Source organism: Elephantulus edwardii, unplaced genomic scaffold (genome assembly GCF_000299155.1).
Source record: "Elephantulus edwardii isolate Elephantulus edwardi_28Jun2011 unplaced genomic scaffold, EleEdw1.0 scaffold00035, whole genome shotgun sequence".
NCBI lineage: Eukaryota > Metazoa > Chordata > Mammalia > Macroscelidea > Macroscelididae > Elephantulus > Elephantulus edwardii.
The window spans coordinates 11,527,968-11,549,656 of record NW_006399785.1 but is presented as its reverse complement, the minus strand read 5'-3'; the positions used below and the strand labels follow the sequence as shown (position 1 = coordinate 11,549,656).

General features: G+C 45.7%; 1 protein-coding gene across 1 annotated transcript in view; it reads right to left on the bottom strand.

Annotated features, from left to right (window-relative positions):
- TAPT1 (transmembrane anterior posterior transformation 1) overlaps positions 1–21,689 on the bottom strand; it is a 79,033-nt gene that overhangs the window by 33,255 nt on the left and 24,089 nt on the right. Inside the window, exon 2 of the mRNA XM_006884519.1 lies at positions 12,523–12,641. Coding sequence (XP_006884581.1) covers positions 12,523–12,641 — 119 coding nt within the window. The remainder of the gene's footprint in view (positions 1–12,522; positions 12,642–21,689) is intronic.

Genomic DNA, 21,689 nt, shown 5'->3' with positions numbered 1-21,689 from the left:
AACAACCTAAATTTAAAAAAAAAGGACACTCAAAAAAACCCCAAAAACAGAACTGTGATAGAAGCAACTTACGCTTTAAGTTATGGCTCCAGACACTTTACACCTATTCAAATCCGTCTTCATAATAACTGTATGAGAAACTCTGCTCTCAAATAACTCAATTTCACACATGAAACACGGAGAAATTAAGGGCCTGTCAGTGATGGATCTAGACAAGCTACCTCTGGAAGACATGATTTTAACTACCATCCTAACAAAGCGAGGAATCACCAATTTAGAGTCTGACATAGATTGACCTGTTTCCCCCTCAAAACGTTGCGTCCACCTGGCAGGGTCGTTTCTCAGAGATGTGCAGTGATGGCCTCCCTACGATGATGGATGATGGGAGGGGCTAACTGGACCAGTGGTGAGGGATGAGAATTGCATGCAACAGGCTTGTTCGAGTCACAGCCCTGATCAGAGGTCAGGGGAGCTTCCCAGGCATGGGACTTGCTTCACCTTTATTGTATAAGTTCTAAAAGTCAGTTCTGACTCATAGAGGCCTGCAAGTCAGAGTGCACTTGCTTCACAGGGCTTCCTAGATGGAAATGTTCAAGGGAACAGACTGTGACATCTTCCTCCCACAGGGCAGCTGGTGAAGCCACATTTGGAAGAACTGCTCTGTGTGCGCATCCATCGTTTTGTTCTTAACTTCTAAGAATGCACGTAGAAAAATGGCGACTTCGATTCTAGCAGACCACCCTTCTGTGGGTAGGACCTGCCGCTGCTGCCAGCCTCACTGGTTGCTATGGAGATGACTAGAGTTTCCAAACCAGGTATATTATTCAGATAAAGAATTAAAGAAGCAAAACCTGTATGAAACAAAGGTCTTGTTTTTACATAAATGTCATAGGTAATTAAAAAAAAAAAGAAAGCTGTAGAAATGAGACTGTTTCTAAGGCAGCCTCTTGGAAATATCTGATTGTATAATAGCTTTTCTTAATAAGAAAATGCCTAACTATACTCAGCATTAAGTTAACCTGGGTAATATACCTGAACACCACAGAACTTGCTGCTGTCTCTGCCAGGACGAGGTTATCTGATAAACTTCAAATTCATCCCAAGAATCTTCACTTTGGCCTCATCAAGTAGCCCTGACGTAGCCTCTGAACAGTATTTTCAGGGAGAATTTCTTCCTGATGTCAACTGATGCTGTCAAGCTGATTCTGACGCTCAGTGACTCCTGAAGAGGACAGGGTTCCCAGGCTGCCACATCTGTCTCCCACACGTTAGCTGCTGTGTCAGAACTCTCTACCTTCTAGTTAGGAGCCAAATCATGTTGTTGTTAGGTGCCATTAGGGTGACTAAGACTTAAAGCGACCATACAAACAACAGATCGGACCTGTGAGCTATCCTGTCCCACCCTCACAACCTCTGGCATGCTGGAGACCATCAGTCACTGTGTCAATCCATGTCCTAAAGGGCCTTCCTCTCCTTTGGGGACCCTCAACCTTTCCCAGCAAAATGTCTTTTTCCAAGGCCTGGCCCCTCTTAACAACATGCCAAACTAAGGGAACATTTCATCACTCTTTCCTCTAAGAGTAACAGTCACTACAAACTAATTTTGCAAAGGCTGAAGAAATCAATATGAATGTACAAGTAAGTGAAGAAAATCTGCTGATGAGCAAGGTAAAACCCCACCAACCTAATATATCATTTTGGCCACAAGGCATCTAAAAAAAAATGTTAAAAAAGGAAATAAATAAAAATTTTAAAATTTCCACATTAACACATTCAACAAATTTTTTTAAATACACATCTCCTCTATTTCTAAGCTTTCTCTTTCATTCGTAGAAATACCTGCATTGCACAGACACAACTTGCCAAGTAAAACCTCTCCACAGGTTTCAAAGGCCTCCCAGACATGTGACAAGAGCTCATTGGCAGAGAAAGGCGACCACAGGCAGCCTTGCCTCCCCAGATGTCCTCCTTCAGCAGCAACAATAAGCTAGGATCAAAGTGAAAAGTGACAGGGAAGCCCAAGATCAGGAAGGGTGACGAAGCAGTGACCAGAGCGAGCAAGAGAAATGGACCGATCCTTCAAAACAGATCCTCAAAGAGGCGTGGAAACATGCCAGTGCACCAGTGTAAGTTATTATGCTTTTAAACACAAAGCATTAGAGGTCTCTCTCTTTCTTTCTCTCCTATTTACCATTCTTAGCTATTCATGGCATAAGTGAATGTATGGAGAAATACAAACATTACTGAAATAAAAAAAATAATATTTAACAAGGTTCATATTTTCTAAAGAGCAGTTGTTTTGGAATTTTAAAATAAACTGGGATAAATTCATGCGATCAAGATGTTTTTCTTAAACCGAATAATTAAAGCCTGCCCTGGGCTTTAAAATAATTTCAAATGATGCTACAAAAGAACTCAATCACTGGCTTTCTACAGCTGAATATGGCGCTTAGGTGGAAGGAGCTGAGCTCACCGGACTGCTGTCACCTGGGAGGAAGCACTTGCTCTCCTGCCGTGAGAACGACACGTGAAATCAAACATCACACTGGACTGAGCAGTGTTCCCAAGCTAGGCAACATCATCGTCAAATCTGCCTAAGAAAATGTTGGCAAAATTTAGGACCAACAAGGTCAGAGCGCGATTAAAAAACAGACAAGTTTTCTATGCTCAGACACTGTGTCTCCCTCCTGGCTTGACTGTGCTTTCTGAGCAACAGTCCATGCACCGCTGTCCGTGTGGCCGAGAAAAGAGAAGGAAAAATCAGGGTTTACTCACCACAAGGAGTCCCTGTGACACCACATTCCATTCTACAAAGAAGTGAAAGTGCTCCTCCCTGCGGTCTGATTTATGAGAGAGAAAGAGAGAGAGAAGGTTGTAATGTGGCTACGCTACTTGGAGTGAAACGGTGGGAGACGGGGCGGGGGGCAACAACATCGGACGTGACCGAGATTCTGTGACATCACACACAGCTATCTACCAACACGTGGCTAAGCCCTGGCAGGAGGGCGTGATGGGCAGAGGCAGGCTCCCCGGCGGCACCTGCTGTCCTGGGGCATTAGTCAGCCAGGGCCTCTGAGGTGCTCTCTAAAGAGCACAAGTGAAACCTTGAAAGAAGTAAGACATATGAGGACATCTAGTAGGTTAAGAAATCCTCAAGCATGTGCAATTCATAATTCTTCTGTGAGATCTTTCCGACAGAAGAAATAATCGGGGGGGGCGGGGGGAGATACATATAACTGCCTCTCTTTAGAAGTTCAGGAAGCATCCGGCCAGACTTAGTCTACAGCTGGACGGGCGAGGAGACAGTCTGCTTGAACGTCACTGCACTTGCTCCACTAGTAACAGGAGCATGCTCTGTGCACCAGGCAGACCCACTCAGGTCCTCCATCTGCCTGCCAGGCCTTCTTGGGATTTAAAACAAGTAACTGGCAGGTCTTGGCAGCAGATTAACATGATTTCACCCCCTCCCCTCTATTTCCTTCAACTTTTGTTCCAAGTATAAGTGAGAATTGGAAAATATAGGGGCATCATGAGCTTTAGGAGGAAAGAGGCTTCATAGAAAACGCCATGGAAGAGTCCAATAAGCGGTTCTCTTGCTTTATTCTGTATTTGGGAAGATGATGTGAATACCTTCCTCGCAGGAACACAAAGCAGTCTGATTTTCTGAGAACACACACTGCTCTCCTCCTCTCAATGCACACACAGAAACCATCTATCTACAGGAAATCTGCTTAATTCTGCACCCTACACCATTGCAGGAAAACAAAGGATCCTAATCCAAGAAGCCTAGTGAATGTTTGAAGTGACACTAATCTACTCGCAAAAGAGCAAAGAAATGCATACATGGATTTTTTTTTTTAAGCAAGCAGGACATAATTCTTCAGCATTTTATTCTGACAAAGCACATGGGGGCCAAAGATTTTTCAAAATTGTTTCCTCTTTAGAAACATCTTTAAACAAAGTAATTTTGACCTGACTAGAAAGAGGTACAAAATTCTTTTTTGGACATAGGATGTAATTCGCAGACAACAAGCATGCAACAACATTACTCCGCCAGCGAATCCAAATAAACCCTAGCAAATGGGGTACAAAGAAGGTGGGTGCCCGGGCTCCTGCAGGCCCAGCAGGGCCTCGGCCACGGCCAAAGACAGAGTCGCTGTACACTGAGTTTTCCCCACTGGCAAAAAACCCACAAACAACCAGACACACACACCCCAAGCCATGACAGGTCTGCAGGGGACAAACGCACCACAGCAGAGAATGTCAGGGGCAGGCTCTCCCGAGAGCTGCCCCTGATGGAGAAAAGGAGCGTCTGAAGACACCATCATCACACAGTTCTGTATGTGTGTGTCCACATCTCTGCTAATTTGACGAGCACGCCTTTCCCCCTGTGGGGACTACCGTCGAAGAACTAAGGGACTCTGGGAAGCGAAGGACTCTCAGAAGGAAAGAAGATGGCATGCAGGGGCAGTGGAAAACACACATTACTTAGAGAAGAAGAACACAATCAACTCTGCTGGTCTCTAACTTCCTCTTGCCCCTTTGACAAGAAGATGATGACCAAACAAGGTCGGACTGAAGGCAAGTGCATTTCTGATTGCTGAAAAAGTTGGAACACGCTACCAGCAGGCCAGACAAACCAAATCACCTTTAGTAAAAGTGGAGAACATTGCAAGAAAAATGATTCAGAGGCAGAGCTTGGCTGTGTCTGAGTAACAGCTGTGAAAACAAAAGGTATGTTTATAATCTTAATATACTTTAGTGGTCTTTAGCTTAGAATTAACCATTGCTTTATTAGTGTCATTTTTCACATTATAAATATTTCAAGGGTGATGCTCAGAGACATTGCTTTCTAAACTGCTTCAGGTAAATCTGAAGGGCACCCCACACCACTGTAAACCCAAATGACTGAGTTTTGATCATTTGGGCCTCTTATTATTGTACAAGTCCCTCCACATTCTGGATAAACTAACCTCCCCTGGTTTATAGTACACACGCTGGCTGACGTTCTGCTCTACACTCCTAACTGCATTTCCCATTTTATATATGATCTCATGTATATATTTATTAACGGAAACAGGAAATGTAATTCTTCGGTTGATCCACGTTGCCTACACAGGAAAAGAAAAGGTATCTTAAGCACTGAGTGTCACAGGCCGCCTTCTCATGTCAATTCAACTTACAAAACCTTGCAAGTGGGAAGTATTTCTACATTGTCTCAAATGCTTTTATAGGTATAAAAAAAAGATGTCGCTTCTCCTGCTGAAGGAAATCTTAAGACAGCTCAAGAGATGTATCCAGGCACTGCAGAGACCTCCTGACAGAGAAAGCAAGATTCCAGCACTCCGCGACACCTTGAGGGCTCATGACAAGGGAAGATGTCTCCAGTGCTACTCACGATCCTTCCCCAAATGATAAAGGCTGGGAGCCATGAATCTGAGGGTTATGGAGTAGGAGATATGTGAACAATGACAAGCTGAGTCTGCAGAGCACAGACCGAGAGGCTCAGGGGACCCCGCAAATCACCAACCACTGGCTGAGGGCATCTCATCCACACCACCCACACCCCAGGAGACCACACGCCACAGGAAGTGACAGCGGCTTCTGCCCCCTTTCTCTGACTTCTCTCACCACGCCAGTAGCCATAAGGGGCGTGGAACTCTTTAAAAGCTACTCACTTAAAGAATAAATACTGAATTGAAACAACTTAAAGAACACCAACTTGCCTCACACTGTTGATGAAAAAGTACCCTGGCTCATAGAGAAGCTGGGAAATGCCTACATCATAGTAGTTACTTTATGCCAGGGAGCTTCACCTGGCTTCGTCCAAGCGTCCGTCTCTATGTGGTCCCATCCCACACGATGATTTAGATGGTGCAGGACCCGGCAGTGTTTCATTCTCTTGCAACAGGGTCACCCAAAATCAGAATGTGTTGGGGAATGTTGGGGAGGAAGGGAGGGCCTCTGGCCAGGACAGATCGCCTAAGCTCTGGATAAGTGCAAGCCTCCCAATGGCCTTTATTACAGGGCAGAGAAAGCTCTCCTGTGTTTAGCTGTTTCTGCTTGAGAAAGCTCACCACCTGGGAAGATGGTTGCCGCATCTGTTGAGCTGGGAGTGGTCTGCATGAGGCTGACGTTCTCCTGTCCAATCTGCATGTCCCACGTCTGTAAGAACACCCTATCCTGTTTTCCTATTTATTTGCTTGTCATAAATGCACTGCAGCCCCCAATAAAGTTGAGCTGGATCGACTCTCTGGATGGCTCCTGGAGTGTTGTGTCTCCATCATGCTTACTACCATCAGGGTGTTGCCGTTCCTTGCCGGCAAACAGACAGTGACATATAGCTGCCCTAACAGGGACAGACCTGATGTTGGCTTATTGGGTGAGTATCCTCTGTGCTCACTCCCATCAGGGTTTCAGGTGAGTATTCTCTGCACTCACTCCCGTCAGAGATGAGGTGAGCACCTCTTTCCGTGCTCACTCCCTTCAGGGAATGGGGGACCTGATGTAGGCTTGGGGACCTGACGTAGGTATAGAGGACCTGATGTAGGTGGAAGGGACCTGGCATCAGTCTAACTTATCGGGTAAGCACCCCTTGCTTTAACCTGGGTAAATTCTTTCTTCTCCCTTCCGCGGAGCAGGGGACCATCTTATTGGGCAAGTGCTCCTTTGCTTTAGCATGGATAATTCAGCAAGCAATTTAAAAGATCCTCAAGTAAAGTGTTTAATGTCTTTGTCAGAAAGTTGTTGTTATGTGCCGTTGAGTCGCTTGGGACTCATAGCGACCCTATGTATAACAGCTCTAAACCCCGCCCTATAAAGTAGGGAGGTCAAACTTACACAATCTCAAGCTTCCTCCTTTTGGATGACAGTTGTTGATATTGCCCCTTGGGTTATAGCTGCTCAAATCTTCAATGTGCAAACCTGGGGCCCTTTAGTGAGAGAAGATTTTCACCCTGGGACCTACAATGCCCTTTTGCAGCAGGAAGTAGCTAAGAGGATGCAGCACCCCTTCTCCTAATGAATCAGGGTGAAATTTCTCTCAGTGGGGAATGACAGAGAATGGCAAAGGCCATGCTGACAAAGGAGATCAATCAGAACTGGTTTTGACAAAGACTGCGGCACCATTAGAAGAAATGCACCATCCGTTGTTTAAACCCCACTCTGCTAACAGAAGATAAAGTGTTATGGCAGGGGATCTAAAAACAGCTCTAAAGAACTTAGAGATGATTGCACTACATCTTCTCTAGTCTCCCAAGGAGGAAAACAAGGAAAGCAGGTGGGGACAATATAGAGAAGGCAGTGAAGAAGCGGGAAATTCGTGGGCTCAGGTGTGGTGTGATCAGTGAGATGCTGGAACTCTGAGGTACGTGTGTGCTCTGTTGACGTGTGCTCAACACCTGAGCGTCCTTTACACAAGGTATTGTGTGATCAGTGTGATGCTCGCTCTGAGGTACACGTGTTTCTTGTTGGTGTATATCCCACACCTGCACATCCTTTACAGTGATAGCCATGTGCTGGGCGAGTTAAAAGAACTCAGGACAACTCTTAGAGATGATGGAGCTTGTTCTGTGTGGGGGAAGGCACAGCTTAATTCATTAATCCTTAATTTAAACACCTCTCAAGATTGGAAAGATATGAGGGAAATCTTTTTAAAACCTCCCATATGTGCTCACTGGAAATCAGATCTAACTACTAGTGAGCTGCCAATATGGGTTACGTGGAAGGATCCATAAGATCAAGTATGGAAAGGACCCGATCCTTTACTAACCGTTGGGAGAGGTTTTGCTTGTATTTTCCCACAGAACCACATCCTGTGTGGGTACCTGCTCATCATGTCCGATTCCAATCCACCTACTGAGAAGATGCACTGATTGAGCGACCATGACAAGATGAGACAAAGGAAAAGGAAGTTGAACCCTAGACGCCACAGACACCTGTGACCTGGGGCATGCTGAAGGCACTCAACCAATAGGCTTTTGACCTTCACCCTGGGAGTGGTACACCCAGTGGTTCTGTGTTTATAACACTGCTTATTGCTGCTTTGACTGTCAATAGTACCACAGAAGGAGAACTAAGCTGGTTTTGTAAGCTTTTGTTTCTTCACCCACATTTCCTATATGTACGTGGCTCTCCTTCGCTATCCTAGATTCATCTCCCAATCCAATCTGGAAATCAAGTTATGGTAATTCTAACCTTTTCTGTTATCTCACCAGTTGTCATTACAAGAGCAACTTGTTACAAGTAGACCGACCTCTTCACAAGATATAATGCCCAAGCAGCTGCACTGAATACTCTTTCTACCCTTACTGTCATTGGTTCACGGTCCTCCCAAGAAACACTGGAGGTCCTACACCAAGACTTTCCCCTCTCTGAATTCATTTAAAAGACAAAGGGAGGAGATGTTGGGGAGGGAGGGCCTCTGGCCAGGATAGATCGCCTAAGCTCTGGATAAGTGCAAGCCTCCCAATGGCCTTTAATACGGGGTAGAGAAAGCCCCCCTGTGTTTGGCTATATGGGCTTGAGCAAGTTTGCCACCTGATTGCCCCATCTGTTGAGCTCGGAGTAGTCCACACAAGGGTGAGGTTCTCTTGACCAATTCGCATGTCCCTCATCTGCAAGCCCACCCTATCCTTTCTTCCTGTTTACTTGTTCATATATAAATGTGCTGCAGCCCCCAATAAAATTGAGCTGGATCGACTCCCTGGATGGCTCCCAAAGTGATGTGCCTCTGTCGTGCTTACCCCCATCAGGGTGTTGCTATTCGTTGCTGGCGAATGGAGAGCAACAGGAACAGACTCATAAGTCCCAGGACAACAACATTTTATTATGGAGTCCTAGTAGTAATGGTTAAACACTTCATTGCTCAACAAAAGGTTTGCAATTTGCCCCCTCGGACAAAGATGGGAGTACCAGCTTCTGTAAAGATTATACCCTTAGAGGCAGTTCTCTTCTGTCCTGCTGCTGTTAGGTCCAGTTGAATACGACCTGTAGTGACCTGAGGAACAGATCTGAAGCCTGTCCTGTCCTGTCCCACACTCACCATCATTGACATAATTGAGACCATTACTATTGCTCTTCCTCCCTTTTGCTGATTCTCAATCTTTAAAAGCCTGATACCCCTTTCTAAGGAATGTTGTTGTTGTGTATTACTGAGTCAGAACTGACCCACAGAGGACCCTCCAGTATGTTTTCAGAGGCAGTTAATCATATGGGAGGAGACTGCCATTCTCCCATGAAGCAGTTGGTGGATTCGAACCACGTGCCTCTGGGTTGGCAGTGCAACTCCAAACCACCAAGACACCAGAGCTCTCTTTTCTAAGGAACAGCTCCTTCCAACAGCATGTTCAAAATACATGAGACAGAGCTTCCCCATTCTTGCCGCTACGAAGCACTCTAGCTGCACTTTCTTCAAGACCTATTTGGCTGCTCATGGGATATTCAGCCCTGTCCTCCAGCATCACATTTTAAAGGCTCCATCTCTTCTTCTGTCATCCTTATTCACGGTACAGCTCACACGTGCACAGCAGGTGACTGAAAAGATCACGGTGGGAATCAGGCATACCTTGTCTTCAAGCTGGCATCACTGCTCTTCAGGGCTCTGGAGAAGTGCCCGACAGCAGACATTCCCAGTCTTAACACATCTGATCTCCTGACCGCTTGCAGAGGGGGCCACAGTGAATCAGCACCGACACAATGGCACTGCGGTTGGCATTTTTGTGTTTTAAGGATTTACCGCCTCCTTTATTTTTGTTTTCTAGGTGCATCAGAGAGTTGGACAATGACTAGGGAGGACAGAAGGAGAGTGGATGCTTTTGAGCTGTGGTGCTGGAGAAGGGTACGGAATGTATCATGGACTGCCAGGAAAACAAACAGATTCATCTTGGAGAGGATTAAACCAAGCTACTCCTTGGAGGCAAGGATTCTGGGGCTTCGTCTGACATACTTTGGACATGTTGCCAGGAGGGACGGGTCCTTGGAGAGGGACATCATGCTTGGGAGGGTGGAGGGACAGCGCAGGAAGGGAAGACCCTCTATGAGATGGATTGATTCGGTGACTGGGGTAATTGGGATGGGTGTGTCAGAGGCGGTGCGGTTGGCGCAGGATAGAGCAGGGTTTAGGGCTGTTGTGCATAGGGTCACTATGAGTCGCAAACGACTCGACGGCACATAACAACAGCAGGTACATAGGGGAGTCACAGCACAGGAGAGGAAGACCTTGGAGGAGATGGATTGATACAGTAACTAGGGTAATGGGGGTGGGTGTATTTGAGTCAGTCAGACTGGCTCTGGACAGGACAGGTTTCAGAGCTGTTTTACAAAGGGTCACTATGAGTCACAGGCAACTTGAAGGCACATCAACAACAACAGATACATGGCTGAAATGTAATGAGTTAGTGACAAAAGAAAATACTTTAACTAAACTTTATGAATATTAAAGCACTAGGCCATAAATGCCTGAGAAAGGCCAGCTAACAAGAAAACAGCCTTTCTTGAATTCTTTCAAACGCTTCAAGGTTTTAAGTGGAACACATCACAGCTGATGATGACATTACTAAGAGTTTTCCACATGATTAATATGTAGTTAATAAAAGATGTTGTTGTTGTTATGTGCCGTCGAGTCGTTTGTGACTCATAGCGACCCTATGTACAACAGCCCTAAACCCTGCTCTATCCTGTGCCAATCACACTACTTCTGACATACCCATCCCGATTACCCCAGTTACTGAATCAATCCACCTCATAGAGGGCCTTCCCCTCTTGCGCTGTCCCTCTATCCTACCAAGCATGATGTCCTTCTCCAAGGACCTGTCTCTCCTTACAACATGTCCAAATAAAAGATAGAGCATGATTTTCTTCTGTTTTGAAAGGTAGGGGAAATCACAAAATGAAAAGTGTCACATGTGCAATGCTGCCATCTGAGTTGTTGTGACGGTTTCACACATGAACTCGGGGAATTGCTTGCTCTTTTCAAAGTATGGTAACTGTGATAGTCAATTCATCTAGCTCATCTTGGAGGACTGCTTCCATAAGAAAAATGGTTAGGATCTGTTTCTGAAGGGGTTCTATTGAGGGAGCTCTGGTGGCCTCGTGGGTAAAGGGCTGCACTGCCAATCCAAAGGCAGGGAGTCTGGATCCATGAGCTGCCTGGCGGAGAAAGGACGGGCCATCTCCTCCTGTGCCTTTTACAACCTCTGAAAATCCACCGGAGAGTCAGCTCTGAGTTAGGCACAAACTGACAGTACGTAATAACAACATATTCAGTACTTATTACACATCAAGTGTACATTCATTTACTACTTTCTTAACAGAAAATCTTGCAAGGGATTTAATAAAAAAAAAAAAAGTCAACTTACAACACTGCACTTAGACTAGCAATTTTTAACTCACTTTCCATGGTTGAATTATTGATTATAATTTTACTAAATACTCGTCTTATACACCATGGCATAAGCACCAATTTTATAGTTACATGGGTTTCATAAAGTACTGTCCACTTGAACAACTTTTTCTAAATGGAATATATTTAGAAAGGTGATGCATATTGGAAATGTCAGTGAAGCACTATTCTAGGAACTCAGTGATAATAAAATAATGTTCCCAAGAGTGATGACAGAGTAGAGACATGCTGGCAAAACTATACAAATAAAGAAAACTGTAAACCCAAACTTCCTCCAACCTTCAGCCCAGTAAAACACCATGATTCAAGTGAAGCTGGAGTTTTCAGGTAGCCTTGGCTGAGCAGAAGGGGGTGAGAACGAGGATTCGTTCAGGTGAGCTACGAAGCAGGCTACTGCATAGTGTTTTCACATCACCTAGTGACGGTGGTTATGACCCAAAACGCCCTGAATGACTTTTTCACGGGTGGGGACATAGGTTGGGAGAACTTAGGAAACTGTTCACAACTTAACTAAGGAGTGTTGGGTGGGGCTGGATTTCAACTCTGTGATACTCTCACAGGGACAATGGCCTTCAGAAGCTGTTCACCTGTACACTCTGGGGATGGTTTACCTGTCATCAGGGTTACAACCTCTACTGTAAGATTTCCTTAGGAGACTTGACCCCAATCTCCCTCCTTCCTAGTATAAAGGTCACTCTGTTCAGGGAGTGCTTTGGGAGCTCTAGACTTCAAGAGACTCAGGGCCCAAGGCCAGTTAGAAAAGGGCAGCCCCTGACTGTCAGCCCTGAGCCCTGAGCCCTGTCTGTTTTCCTGCAAAGCTTTTTAGCCGCCTTCTTGCATTTTTAACACCACTGACATGATTTTATTGGCTAAAGCAATGTTTTGGTTTCAAATCATTCCATGGGGGGACGGGGGGCTGTTTATGAAAAGCAACATATTCTATAAACATCTTATATCCGTCCACCTATTAAGAAAGCGGAATCTTTAAATAGGTAGGGTCAAAGCATGAACCAATCGTATCAACCACCCTAAAATCTACTCAAGTGATTATTTCTTTTAATAAGGACGAGTAGAAAAATAATGAACTCAAACATTTCAAACAGGGCTGAGCTTACACTTACCTTAAGCCATAACAAGGCAAAGTGAAGAGCCGGAACAACGCCAGGAAGACTCTTAAAGGAAGCAGGGTGAACACATAGAGAAAGGCATCCAGGCACAGAAAGATTCCAAAAACCATTAGCTGCATTTTAAACACAGAGAAAGGAGGGGGGATTAAAATTACTCTTTAATTACAGTGAAAAACTTTGAGCAAAGAATTTCTAAAATTTGTGGGAAATGGATTTCTTAAAATTTAACTGTGGGAATAGCAAAGTAATAGTTCTATTTGTGACATGAGTCTTAATTTAACAAAAGTCCTTTTCCAAAGTACTAGTCTGTGTTTCTTCTTCCTGATCCCAAATTCAACTACGCGAGAGACATGCTGCTCTTGGCCATGGCTATGAATCACCTGGCAGGGCTTTCTGTACACTTCCCCCAACTCGGCAGGTATCATAGTACCTTCAGAGAAAACTTTCACAAGTCTCACTTTACTCCTGCATTAATTTTCCTAGTAACTTATCAGAAGGCTTCACTGGGGGACAAGAACAAAGGACATACAGAGGACAAACATGGCTTCTTTATATCAAAGTACAATGATAGCAATTTTAATATATTTCATGTGCACACTTTTAATGCAAGGAGACCAGCTGCCTGCATGGTGGCCTTTCTCCTTTCTTGGATCCTGGTCACAGTGCTCCTTTCGGGGGGCAGGGATGATGAAATACAATTTCAGTGGTGAAGCTGAGGACCCTCTTCCTCAGCAGGAGGGTGGAGTCTTCCGAGGGCTTGGACAGCAGCCCCCCCAGAGGGTGGGTCACCAGTGTGAGCTCTGTCGGTACAGTACAGCCCGTGGGTCTGAAGCACATCAGGGTCCACGCCTGCACCCTCACGTGTTGCACTTCTTATTATCTCTGGCTGATGAGAAACTGTCCTCCATAAGTCTACCAGCTAAAATCCATACCACCGGCTGAAAGGGTGCACAACAGTAATTTTTTTGAGGAATAATACTTCTCTCTCTCTCTCTCTCACACACACACACACACACATACACACACACCCCCTCTTAACCAGGATATTTTTTTGGTTCCTGATGGGTCCCTGCTCCTGCATCTTTTTCCCTCTTTTGTTAAGATTCACACTCACTATGAACGACAATGGGAGTGGGCAGCATGTCCAAGGCCACACTTCTAGTCTTCCCTCTACAACGGTGGTCCCTTTTCAGCCCAGTCAGTTTGGCCTCTATTTTCTTGTGTTTCAGGAGCCAGCAGGAGACTGAGCCAGGGCCATGTGCAGTCAGAGGAGGTGTCTGTCCTCTCCTGTCACTAGAAGCCTTCCTGTTTTCTAGACAAGCAGGCACGTGGGAGCGGCCAGGAGCCGGCGTTCCCTGGGGCCTTTTGGTGTGTCCATAAGACAGAGGGCACCCGGAAGGACAGGAGGTGGCTGTCCTCCTCAGGAGCTGACACAGGGGATAAATACATTATCTATTCATTCAACCTTTACTAAGCTCTTCATGTGAGCCAACAAACACACTCTCAGCCAGGGGCAAGTCCAGGACACCAGGCGGGTCCTGCTGGGCAAGTCATTGTCCTTGAGCACAAGGAGACACCAGCAAGTGGACCAGGGAGACCCATCCACCGCCTTGCAGAAGGACGGGCAGTCTCCTCCTGTGTGACTTACTGCCTTGGGAATTGGCCCGAGTCCTTTCTGTTCGGCTGGCCCTGAGTTACGGGAAAAGTGGAGGGAGGCAGGCGAAGGTGGCCAGCGCAGAACTACAGACCTGGGACGGGCAGCAGGCAAGCACCAGCCAGCCAGCCAGGAGGGTGCCAAACCACGCCTTGGCAGATCTAGAAACATCTCCACCTGAGAGGAGACCCCTGAGGGGATGAGGAGGGGTGCCAGGTAGGAGATGGCAGATGAGGGGTGGGGGTGGGGAGGGGGTGGGCCAGAGCACAGAAGTGGGTAAACCTCCTCAAATAGCAAAAATTATAGCCGCTCAGGGTGAGAGGCAACTGCCTTAGCAGCGGTCAAGAAATGTAACAAACTCCCCCTAGGCTGCTCCTTAAACAGTTACAGCAACAAAGTGACATCAGGCCAGGCTGCCCGCTGACCCCAAGGGATCTCCTGGAGAGAGAGATCACACATGTGCCCCTTGGGGTCTGGGAATGTGGAAGGGTAGGCAAACCAGGTGTCCATCCAATGAATGGATAGAAACACTATGGTACAGTCACACAATGGAATACTACACAGCACTGAAAAACAACAAACTCATAAAACAGTACACAACATGGGGGAGAGCATCCTGAGTGAAATATCTCAGTCCTAAACGGACAAATACTGCATAGCCCCACTGTTATGAAGCAGGTCTGACATGGGGGGTTGGGAGGAGAATAGGATTAATAGTGGATAGATATATAACATTGGAACAGATCAAAGAACTGCTTAAAAGAGATATATGATTAGGCATTATATGTACAAAAGCCCAGAATAAGAGGTATATCATTGCAAAGAGGACTGATGTGGGGTGAGGTGGGTAATTCTGCAACAATGAATGAATATTTTAAGAAAAAAAGCAAACTGGGGAAGAGGAAGGAAGAGGGGGTATAAAATGTGCAACAGTTACTGAATGAAAACCTAACTGCTCTGTGAACGTTCATTAAAATCACAAAGTTTTATTTAAAAAAATAAATACAAAGGCACAATTTAAAATTCTTTACAAAGGAAAAGGGGTGCATTTCATATTCAAGAAGGTAGGATAGGAGCATGGGTGTCTTCGATGCTAGACGAAGGGGAAAGGCTGGCCCTTCACACAGCCTGGGCCTGGGCCTGGCCAGTGGCCGCACCTGGACACTGCATGTACTTCACCCAAGACCCAGGAACTGAGAGCATACAGGAGCCCCAACCTGCCCACGCAGCACCAGCCTGCCCTGGGCATGGACCCCCAGCCTGCCCGGGTCATGGAGCCCCAGCCTGCCCTGGACATGCAGCCAAGTACTGACTACCGAATCCTCCTCCTAGCAGCCCATGGGATGGCTCTTAGCATCCTCTGCTTGATACAGAGAAGCCCACAGCTCTGCAGATGAAACACAGGAAGTACTCAGCAAAATGGAAGGCAGAGAGATTAAAAAGATGGGCTTGAATGTACCTACAACAGCGGGGACGACACAAGGCACTTCTTTCTGTTCTAAGCAGGATGTGATGTGAAGAGTTGGACTGGACAACTAACCAACGAGAGAGGCGGAAAACTAGCCCCAGGCTGTGGGATAGAGGAGGGAAACGGGACTCGGCCCCTTTTCTCTGCCACACACCCCTTCTTTGAAGCAGAAAGACACAACAGAAGATGTCACCTGCTATTTCTATCAGACAAAGGGGTGGTTAAGACCATTTTTTTTATGCCCATAGTCTTGCCAATTTGCCTTGCTGTTGTTTAATGCTGTCGAATCGAGTATGACTCACAGCAACCCGATGAACAACAGAGCTGAACCTTGTGCCGTCCTCACAATCAAGTATGACTCAGTGACCCTACGAACAACAGATCTGAACCCTGTCCTATTCTTCTGCGCCATCCTCACACTCACTGACACACTCGAGCACACTGCTGCAGTCTCTGTGTCAGTCCATCTGGTTGGGGACCTTCCTCTCCCTCACCGACCCTCCACCTTTCCAACCATGATGTCCCTCTCTGAGGAATAGCCTCTCCTAGCAACATGTCTAAAGTATATGAGACAAAGCTTAAGCTTCTTTGCCTCCAATGCGCAATCTGGCTGCCCTTTCTCCAAGACACACTTGTCTAGTCCATGAGACATTCAGCACTCTTCTCCAACACCATGGCTTAAAGGTATCGATTATTCTGTCATTCTTCATTTACTATGCAGCTCTCAGATGTGTGTAGCAGGTGACTGAAAAGACCATGACTTGAATCAACTGCACCTTAGTATTCACACTGACATCATTCCTCCGCAGTAATGTGGAGAGGTCTCTGACAGCAGGCTTGCTCAGTGCAATACTTCTCCAGATCTCTTGACTGCTGGTACGAGGGGGGTTGATTGTGGATCCAAGGAAGATGAAATCATTAACAATTTCAACTTTTCTCCACCTATCATAATGTTGCTTCTTGGTCCAGTGGTGAGGATTTTTCTTTTCTTGTTGCTGAGATGCAATCCATGTTGGAGGCTTTAGTCTGTACTTTGACAGTTAAGTATTTCAAGTCCCCTCACTTTCAGCAAGTAAGACTGTGACATCTGCATAACACACATTATTGATGAGTCTTGCTCCAATCCTGAAGCCATATTCTTCTCCATAAAGTCCAGCTTCTTGAAAGATTTGCTCAGCACAGAGATTAAAAAGATATGTAAAATGATACAACAGTGGCACACAGCATATCTGATTTTAAACACCACCTGCATAACACAGATGGTTTGGACAACAGCTGCCTGATCTAGGTTTAAGTCTTGTATGAGCATAATTTTTTTAAAAAAAAGGTAGAAAGAGTAGGTATTATTAATCAAACTGATAAAATATTTAGAATTATTGCTGGGTTTCAAAGCCTGTCATTAAGAAGTGAAGTGGAGTACATGTTATTAACAAGGAAAACCTATAATTTGACAGCTTCACTGAATGTGTATGGCTGTATCTTGATACAAACAGTAATTACAATTTCCTCTTTATTTGGATCAAATCACCATAAAGTGCACGTTCTTAAGGAATGGCTACAGAACCCTGGTGGCACAGAGGTTAAAGCATTCACCCACTAACCAGAAGGTCAGCTGCCCGCGTCTATGCAGATTTACAGCCTTGGAAACTGTACGGGGGGCAGTTTGACTGTCCAGTAAGGTCACTGCTACAGTCAGAGGTCAGAATGGACTCAACAGCAGTGAGGTTTTTTTTGTTAGCAGTTTTGTTTGGAGGCAATGACTAACAAAACTTCCTCCTAACAGTCACAAGGTACGCTAAGGAGTGATGGAACTGGCGCCAGAAGCCATCCTGTTTTTCTTTTGATAAACACAATGAATTTGGAATTACAAAATAAAATGGTATGGCAAACGTGAAGGACCAGAATGTTGTTTTTGTTACTGGGTGTCACGGGACTGGTCCCGACTCGGACTGAGCCGTGTCCGACAGTATGTGACACTGCCCGGGCCTGCACCATCCCCGAGCCTTGGCTCTGTCTGTCTATCCCGGCTGTCTCTGGGGCACGCCCTTCTGAAATCCCAAGTGACAGTCTGTCTTTCCCAGTAATCCTCTCTGCCTCCAATCTCGCCATTCCAGCCTGGCCAAGTCTTTGTCTACTACGTGAAAAGCCGTATCTTCCTTCATGAGCATATAAAGGGAGACAAGGGCTCCTCATCGGCTGTGGGAAGGCGCAGTTAAATAGGAAATCTACAGGAAGGGCCAGTACTAAGTCGGCTCCAACTCACAGTGACCATCCAATGTGGCTGTTGTTGCTGTCAGGTGTCACTGAGTCTAGTGTGGCCCACAGTAAACCTACGAACAGACCTGAACCCTGTCCTACCCTGTGCCATCCTCAGATCAGACCCACAGCGACCTATTTAAGAAGAACTGACCTGAACCCTGTCCTACTCTGTCCCACCCTCAGACTCGACCCATAGTAACCTAAGAACAAAAGACCTGTGCCCTGTCATACCCTGTCCTATCCTCAGACCCGACACATAACAACCTATCTAAGAACAACAGACCTGAACCCTGTCCTACCCTCAGACCTGACCCACAATGACCCTATGAACGGATCTGAACCCTGTTCTACCCTGTCCTACCCTCAGACCTGACCCATAGCGACCCTATGAACAACTGATCTGAACCCTATCCTATCCTGTCCCATCCTCAGATCAGACACATAGCAACATATCTAAGAACAACAGACCTGCGCCCTGTCCTACCCTGTGCCATCCTCAGACCCGACTCATAGCAACCTATTCAAGAACAACAGACCTGAATCCTGTCCTCCTCTGTGCCATCCTCACACTTCCTGACCCACTAGAGCGCATTGCAGCAGTCATCGTGTCAACCTGCCTGGTTGAGGGTCTTCTTCCCCTTCGCTGACCTTTCCGAGCACCTGTTCTTTCCAGAGAGTAGCTCACATTTGAACCATCCGATATACCAGATAATAAACCCTCCAGCATCCCGTGCCACCTTCACAATCTGTGTCTGAAAGCACTGCTGCAGCCTCTGAGTGAACTCATCATTCTGCAGATCTTCCTCCTTTGTGCTGCCCGTTGAGAGGACAACCAGGACAGAAAACCACCGTGCTGCACAAGGTGCTGATTAAACATTTTATTATAGAGCTGCTGTGTGGCCGAGAATGCAGTGAGAACAGGAAGTGTATGTGCACTGTTTCCAGAGGTCAGTGTCCTGCGGAGGAAACGACTGCCCCAAGAGGCTCCAAACTCTGGACACAAACAACAGGTAGAATACACATATTTTATATTATTCTACAACGAACCTCTATACAGCTACTAAAAAATGCTTTCCATCAAATCGCTCATTCGGTGCCATCAAGTTGAGGACAACTCACAGTGTCCCTGTGAAAAGCGATCTGTACCCTGTCCTATCCTGCGCCTTCTTCACCATCTCCGACGTTCCTGAGCCCATTGCTGCAGTCGCTGTGTCAGTCCATTTCACTGAGGGTCTTGCCCTCTCCCGCTAACCCTCCACCTTTTAAAACATGATATTCCTTTTTAAGAACCAGCCCCTCCTAACAACATGATGAAAATATGTGAGATGAAGCTTCGCCTCGATTGAACTTTTTCATATTTCCTTATTCTCTTGACAGTCCCTGGGATATTCATTATTCTTCTCCAACTCCACAACTCAAAGGCCTCGGTTTTTCTTCAGCCGTCATTAGTCATGTCAGCTGCACAGCACGTAACTCAAAAGACTATGACTTGAATCAGGTACATCTTAGTCTTTAAACCAACACTGACAGCAGATTTTCCCAGTGCAATACATCTTCTAATCTCCTGACGGCTGGTACTAGGGTGTTGACTGTGCACCCAGGAAGATCTAACTGCTAATGACTTCAATCTTTTCTCCGTATACCATGATGCTGCCTACCGGTTCAGCGAGAGGAGTTTTGTTGTCCTGATGTTGAGACGTAATCCGTATTGAAGGCTGCAGTCCTTGATCTTCTGCACCAAGTGTTTCATGTCCTCTTCACTTTTAGCAAGGGAGGTCGTTTCATCTGCATAATACAGACTGTTGTTCCGTCTTCTTCCAATCCTGATTACACATTCCTCTTTATCAAGCCCAGCTTCTCAAATGATTTGCTCTGCAAAGACTGAACACGTATGGATGGAGAAAGCATACAGATCTGATGCACACCTTTCTTGAGTGTAGGCTGTCCAGTGTTCCCATGTTCTGTTCGGACAACAGCCTCTTAGTCCAGGTCTAGGTTCGACATCATACAATTAAGTTTTTTGGAATTCCTATTCTTTTCAATGTCAGCAATAATTTGTTATAATTCACACATCAAATGTAGGGTGATGTTTTCTGTCCTTTTCTCTTTTTGTTTTTCAACCTCCTCTATTCTTTCTTTCTTTTTTTTTTTTAAGGAGCATTCTTGCAAGGAGGAATCAATCCTTGGAGAGGGACATCATGCTTGGGAGGGTGGAGGGACAGCGCAGGAGAGGAAGGCCTCTATGAGGTAGACTGATTCAGTGACTGGGATAATTGGGATGGGAGTGTCGGAGACAGTGCAATTAGCACAGGATAGAGCAGAGTTTAGGGCTGTTGTACATAGGGTCGCTATGAGTCACCGGTGACTCGATGGCACATAACAACAATTGATTTTCTAGTATTAAGAAGCTGTGCTGCAATCCCAAAGGCAGGCAGTTTGGCTCCACCAGCTGCTCCACAGGAGAAGCACAGACAAGCTCCTCCCATGTGATTAACTGCCTCTGAAAACCGGCTAGAGAGTCAGCTATGAGTCAGTTCTGACTTGGTGGCACAACCAATCTTTTCAAAAACATAACACTGGCCTCACTGACTTCACAACCCACTAACAGGCTAGTTAATGCAGAGCCCAAGACCCAGGCAGGTCCCAGGACAGGCAGACAGATGAGTTGTGTCCAGTTCACGGCAGCTCCTTGTATAGTGGGGACAGTTCAAGTTGCTGAAAGGAAGTTCTGTCAAGAATACACAAATTTCAAACAAATTTAAAGAGAACAGAGTGACAAACTGCAGCTATTCAATAAAGTCAAATGTCTCAAAATTCATTCTCAGAGCACAGACTCAGAAACAAGGAAGTAAAAAAAAATTCAAAATAATCTTCTGCTTAATCAGTGAGGTTCTTCTTTGGAATTAACAGGGAAAAAAAACTTAAGTGAAAACAAGCATAAGACAGAATGGTGATGTCATGGGAGACCTCCACCGGAACGCCTTCCGCGGTCTCCCCCAGGCTCTGGGTACCCCATCTGGGCACCATCTGGGTGGTCCTCGGCTACACGTGTGCAGCCCCTCCTCACCTCCATTCTTCAAGGTGAGTGCATCAACCCACTTCAGAGGAAGTTACCTAGAACATCTGTCAGAACTTCGCTTCAGAATGTCTCTCTGTTCATAGACAGCGGGGAAGACCTAGAATCTCAGCCCGTGTGTGGAGACGAAGCTTTAAAAAGAGAAGTATGAACACGGAAGGGGCTGGACAGCATTACGCTGAGTGAACTAACTCGGGCTTATAAGGACAAATACTGCACATAAAAACATTATAATATAAGTAGAACGATAACTAGGAAGATGTGTACAGAAGTCCTAACGGGGAAAGGGAAGAGTGGGGGGCTGGGAGTGGGCGAGGGGAGATTATAGGGTCACACTCTTTGATGGGCAGAGGGAGGGGGATGAAGGAATTAGGAAAAATCCAGTGGGGATCTGAAAAGGTGGGTAATAGTGGCACAGATCAATGATGATTAATTTTATAAGACACAATGTATGGAATGAGCATATGAAGGAATGGGAGAAACACAATGTATATGAATTTTGTATGCAAATCAATATAAATTAAAAGTAATAAAAAAAACCCCATGAAGTATGATTTCTATTAATGACACCCATCTTCATCCTACATTCAAATCTGCCATGTAATTAAATTGAAGCCACGGCTGGCAATACTTAAGGATAGTCTGGGTAGAATGTTGAATGATCCAGGAACTATCAAAAGAAGATGGAAAGAGTACACAGAGTC